The sequence below is a fragment of the Phallusia mammillata genome, chromosome 8 (assembly GCF_965637545.1).
Source record: "Phallusia mammillata chromosome 8, kaPhaMamm4.hap1.1, whole genome shotgun sequence".
NCBI classification, from domain to species: domain Eukaryota; kingdom Metazoa; phylum Chordata; class Ascidiacea; order Phlebobranchia; family Ascidiidae; genus Phallusia; species Phallusia mammillata.
Genome location: NC_137259.1, coordinates 16,818,918 through 16,824,825, shown reverse-complemented (window position 1 = coordinate 16,824,825; position 5,908 = coordinate 16,818,918). Strand labels below are relative to the sequence as shown.

Sequence of the window (5,908 nt, the reverse complement as noted above, 5' to 3'; positions counted from 1 at the left end):
CTGGATGATAGGGTTTATGAGGCCTTGAAACTTTAAGCAGCAATAAACGCCGAATGCCAAATTCGTTTAATAGATATTTTTGTACTTTATACGTTAGTTACGAGACAATTGAGCCCACCGCTGCACTTACAACAACGTTTAAGAGTCCATGTATCAAAGCTGTAAAGTGGGCCCAAACCGGAACTGACCCGATTTTTTGTGGTTGAAATGCCCGAATTCGACCCGAATGTTGGTGAAATTGCGGCAAAAATAGTAGAAAATTAAAGTTAACGAATGGAGAATTTACAAAATTGTTGAACTGTGTTACAACTCAATCAGTTTGATTGTAAATTTTGTGCCAAAAAGAAAAAAAATAATAAAAAATATACTTTAAAAATGTAGAAAAATGCAGGTCCAAAAGAGTTGCTTTGAATTCTTTCTGCAAATGTCGGTTCCAATAAGTGCAAAGCACATGCCAGGTTGTTTTCCACACTTTCACGATGTGCAACTAAACCGTAAAAATTAGCTGACCTGGCTTGGCCGTTTTATTTCATCTCAAAGTACAGACAAAATATTTGACCCGATGTTAAACTCGCTTGTCAGACTTTACGATCGTGTAAATTTTGTTGAAGAAGATTTCCAAATAATGCTCAGGTTTTTGAAGAAATAGTCTTTACAATAGGAGATAAAAAAGTTTAAAATTCGGCACTTCAATGTATGTATTTTTTCAAGTTAAAATAACAGTTGGCACTTTGAATAAAAAAACGCTGCAAAATTCAAGCATAATTTTCAGGAATGCATGCAATGTTCATTACACCAATGTGAGAAGCGTATACAATTTTATTACATCTTCTCATTGGCTCCGTTCTTAAGAAAATCATTTCGTAAAAAAGTATACAAGTATTAATTTCACGGGGTTCGAACCCAGGATTATTTTTATGTCTGTATATGAGTCGGGGGCAAAAGTATTTGGCCGTATTACCTTTACAGCCCCTAGCGACCAGCAGTTTTACCAAATCAAACTCAGCACTATAAAGGAGTATATCACAAAAAACGTTTCTTCACAGTACAATGTTTTGCTAGTGCAAATAGAATAGAATCGTGTTGTTGAGTGCTGGCCACTTCGTGTAATTCTTATGCATAAAAGTTGGTGGTATTGAGATGAATTATTCGACACATGAGTAACCTCCAAGTTCGTTGACGCAAACAGCGGAAGGTTCACAAGGGTTGAGCAGAGGATGGAGACATTCGTCGATATCTGTACGTAACACACAGGTCACAGGTTAATCCAGTGTTGACTTTCAACCATTTGGTAGCAAGTAACAACCTTTTGATAATATATCAGGGCTGCGGACTCTTATGTAAATATTACTTGGACTTTCGTTTAGATATTTGCTTTGAAAAGTTCAGAGACTTCCTGAAAAAACTCTAAGAGTCTCTTTGGGCCTCGCATACCCCAGGTTGGGAACAAAAAAGGCATATTGTATGCTTTAAAACGCCCGCGGGGAACGTAAAAGATAACTTAAAACCACTTCATATTACCCAAAGACAAAAAAAAATGGCAATGAGTTTAAACAACGTGAGTTTTTTCCAACTTACTAACCTATGCAACTTTGTCCATTTCCCTTGAAACCAGCTTTGCACAAACAGACGAATGAATAAGGAAGATCGACACAAAATGCGTGAAGATCACAGTTGTGGGTTCCCTCTGTACACTCGTCAATATCTATTTCAAAGACAATTTTGCTTTTTAAAGTAGAAAACGGAAAACATATAATAATATGAGAATTCACATAGGACATTGTTTGAAAAATACCGATAAATGGCGCAAAGAGAACAGTTATTTAAACTGGGAGTAAGACAGGGACGAGGTAGCAAACTAAATAGGAAGTAAGTTGTATAGTGTTCCGCTGCCTAGTGCTTTGTCAGAGACTAGACATAACACAAAGTGTTTGTTTATATGCTTTCGCTATTGCTCGTGCTCATAGAATGAAACGGCATGGTCAATACGGTCACGTGATATACTGTTAACATAGAGATCATATATTACTAATTGTAAACACTACATTCCTCCCTAAGTTATAGATGTTAAATCACAAAGTTATTTAACATAATACACAATGGCAGTTTGTTTAGAAAAGACACAGTACAATGACACTTACTGCTATATGAAAATACAAAAAGGTATTCGGATACAATTTGGCAAGATAACACAGTTTGTTTGACACTCATACATTGGCTTCTTATAAAAAGGATGTTTGAAGTACGTTGTGAAGAATAGCACTGAATACGTTGTGTGAAGAATAGCACTATAGGTAAAGAAATGCAATATACAAGCAAATCAAATATTCACACTAACACTTAAATGTAAGTACCATCTCTCAGATGTTGAGGGGGTCTACGATTTCTAGTAGGGTAACGACGAACAGGGTCATTTTCTACAATATCATTTGCATTTTGTTCTTCACAAGGTGTTGTGTTATCATGGTCATATGTAAAGTACGGGTGATCATCATCTGTATGTACATCATGTTGTGATGTTTTGTTTATTTTCTTAAAGAATGATGAATTTCTGGTTACTGTTTTGTGGTTAATACTTTTCACTGTACACATGGATACACATTGTGATTCTTCATCACTGTAATCTGAACCAGAGGTGTTTTCTGCATTTCTCACATGCTTCCTATTTCTGTTCATGAAACAACATTGGGGAAAATGATTGTACTTTCCACACTTGGAACATTTCTTTCCATATGCTGGACAAGACTTGCGTCCATGTTTATGAGGGTAGTTTCCTGCACAAAAGTAGCATTTCCTTTGTCTCAAGTCTTCTTGGTCGACTGATACTCTTCTCTTCTCTTTTGGAAATCTTTTCTGCTTTACTCTGGAAACCATTTCTTCATTTGTTGTTTCCAACTTCACTCGATTTGCAATTGCTTTTGCTTGGACTTCTGATGATTCCATTGAATATGCAATATCAAGTAGTTGTGTTAAATTGATATCTTTCTTTTCAAGTGCTCTTAATCTCAACTTGTTATCTCTGCACTTGCTGATGATTTGACTTTTGATCTCTTTGTCTCGATCAGTGAAATCACAATCAACAGATAATTGTCGAAGACGTGAATAAAATTGATTCATGTTTTCATCTTCTTCTTGTTTCGTCTCACGAAACTTGAATATTTCATAATCAACATGTTTCATTGGAATAAAGTACTTGTTAAGAGCTTGCAGAGCTTTGTTATACTCTTCAGCATTGCCATTATCTGGTAATGTTTCAAAAATGTCAAATACTTCTGCTCCTGCATAATGTAGCAAACAAGCACGTTTAATCTTGTCACTTGTGATGTCTTTTACCACAAATAAGTTTTCAAGGCGTTTCACCCATTTTGTCCAACGTGTACCAGCTGTTGAATGATCGGTAACGTCAAATGGAGGTAAACTATCTGACAGTGTAGCAGCCATCTTGTTTTGTTCTGCTTTTTCGTCTGTCTTTCTCCTCAACTTTTAGGTGTTTTACGAGTTTCAAGGTGACTTTAAAAGTATCTTCGTCAATCCTTGATTACGATTAATTATCCTCGTCGCCAGTTATAGTGTTCCGCTGCCTAGTGCTTTGTCAGAGACTAGACATAACACAAAGTGTTTGTTTATATGCTTTCGCTATTGCTCGTGCTCATAGAATGAAACGGCATGGTCAATACGGTCACGTGATATACTGTTAACATAGAGATCATATATTACTAATTGTAAACACTACAAGTTGTTTTGTTGGTTTTATTATTATTAATAAACCTCACATCTTTTAAATACTCTACAGTGCTTTTTGCGCCACCTAACAGTATTTAGCAAACTTTATCTGAGGTGAGATATCTTGTTAGTAGATTTGACATCAGACAAAGTTATTATTATTCTCCTAATGCTAATTTAATTTACATGTTGTTTGCACTGCCTAACGGTCTTCAGCAAACGTTGTTTGATATGAAATTTTACGTTAGTAGCTTTACCCTAGAGTCCACATAGGCTATTAATGAAAACAAATTTCATGTATATCACATTTTTTTTAAGGTAGCTTATTTTATATAAACACAGTTTAAACACTTTTGAAAAAGCTTGTTTTCTTGCATATTTTTCGCATACTTTTTTGGTAGCATTCCGGAACATTCTCACTATCATCGTAGTAGCAACCTCTGTAATTACAACAGACTAATTAGTCTAGAAATCGCATATAAATAAAGGTTTAACAAATGACTCTTACTTAGCTTCGCATTCTTCTTTTGTATTTGTGGTGACTGTACAGGGCAAATGGTACAATTCAGAAACCACGTATGGCTTTTCAAATATCTCTATTTGGCAGCTTGCCAACGCAAAACACAGGCACAGTATACAAAATCTCATCGTTAAAATCACAGCAAAAACGAACAAATCTATAGCGTAGTTTCACTAGGATGTTTGGAGAAAAAATGAAATGTAATTAGACTTTTGCCGTGCGAATTTAATAGGCAGACGAAGCTAAGTGGACTTAACCGGCCACAAAATTGCGCTTTGGTGATGGAAATTGCGTTTAATCACCATTAAGGTTAGATTCAAATAACCAAGATTGCCGACGGCGCTATGAAGTAGCCACTGTGTGTTGGCAATGGCACAACCACGGAATTCATCAGGAAGTTGTAACAGCAAACATTGCGACGTTAGATTAGCAATGGCGCGCCCTTTTGGATGTTTAAATGGTTAACCCAAGTACAAACGTTCATACACAAGCAACCATGAACATGTATACATTACTGCGACCGGCGACTCTGGTATACTTTCATGACCACAAGTCATAACTACGTCATACCGACTCACACACCAAAGACTTTTACATACGCCGTTGTACGGTTACGTCATTCACACAATGGCGTCACTGCGACACCAAAGCAATTTTTTAATGCTGACCAAAATTTTTCCGGTTAAGAAAATGCCAACTGCAGAAAACTGAAAATTCGTATGTGACCTGACCAATGACGTGTCATAAAAGTATACCAGACCCCGGAAACGGTCGTGAAGCGTTCGTGCAGACCAACAAATGTTTGGTAGGGTGGCTAGACTCGGCATAATGCATTTTATTGATCGTGCTTATCATGGCTTATTCACAAGATAGAAGGCCGCCTATAGCCTAGTAATCAGTAAACAAATCAACTCAGATTGCCCATACATGAACTTATTCACCGTTTAAACATTCGGATGATATCTTTCTGCAACTATACAGTTAATGTAGTAAAAAACATTTACCCAATCTTTGCTACCTGCCCAAATACATGCAATTAATCAAATAGCGACAAATGGAGAATACATATTACGCATTGCTTTCGTGCTTTCTGGTGAAAGGCCAACCAAAGCTACTTAAAACAAAAAGTTAACATAGCATACAGTTATAATAACAAAGATTCAAACCAAACCAGATTTGACTTTTCAAAACACCTAAATTCGTCCCTTCATTCAACCTCTTGCCTTATTACAAACACAACTTGACTACCGAATATTTTTCGGTTCCGACGTAAAAACAGGGTTGAACCTGCTTATAAGCGAGGAAGCCACGGTAAAAGGTCGAGCGTATGTAATTACTAGTTAAGCTGACTTGTGGTTGTTAATAACGTACCGCACCCTGCCAGTGTCCCTTCATTTACTTTCCCATAGCAATTTTCTTCTGGTCAAGCGAAATTGTTTCCGATTGCTTCCAAATGGCTTGACCGACTCAGCTTTAAGTTAACAGTAGTAAGCTGTAAATTTTCGGACTGAGCTTGACTTAACATAAACCGGCTTAAATCGGACCTGACTTCACAATAGGCTACATTTGCGACCCACTCTCACTTAGTAACTTAACTTTTGGGTCAAGTTCGCATTTTTTTACAAATATATCGGATTGTGGCCAGCTTAGAGCTATGGTTCAGAA

The 5,908-nt window shown here is 36.7% G+C and overlaps 1 protein-coding gene across 1 annotated transcript; it reads right to left on the bottom strand.

Moving 5' to 3' along the window:
* Nucleotides 1-680: 680 nt before the first annotated feature.
* Nucleotides 681-5,518, bottom strand: LOC145204884 (EGF-containing fibulin-like extracellular matrix protein 1). Its single transcript, XM_080077495.1, has 4 exons — nt 4,232-5,518; nt 4,114-4,163; nt 1,583-1,705; nt 681-1,237 (listed from the first exon to the last, which is right to left on the bottom strand). The coding sequence occupies exons 1-4, from the start codon at nt 4,369-4,371 to the stop codon at nt 1,146-1,148; spliced, it is 405 nt and encodes a 134-aa protein (XP_079933621.1). The 5' UTR covers nt 4,372-5,518; the 3' UTR covers nt 681-1,145.
* Nucleotides 5,519-5,908: the final 390 nt, after the last annotated feature.

Coding starts and splice junctions, on each gene's coding strand:
- LOC145204884 (XM_080077495.1), bottom strand. CDS start 4,371: ATGAGATTTTGTATACTGTGCCTGTGTTTTGCGTTGGCAAGCTGCCAA. Junction 4,164..4,231: donor AAAGAAGAATGCGAAGCTAA/GTAAGAGTCATT, acceptor TTGTAATTACAG/AGGTTGCTACTACGATGATA. Junction 1,238..1,582: donor AAATGGACAAAGTTGCATAG/GTTAGTAAGTTG, acceptor TGTTACGTACAG/ATATCGACGAATGTCTCCAT.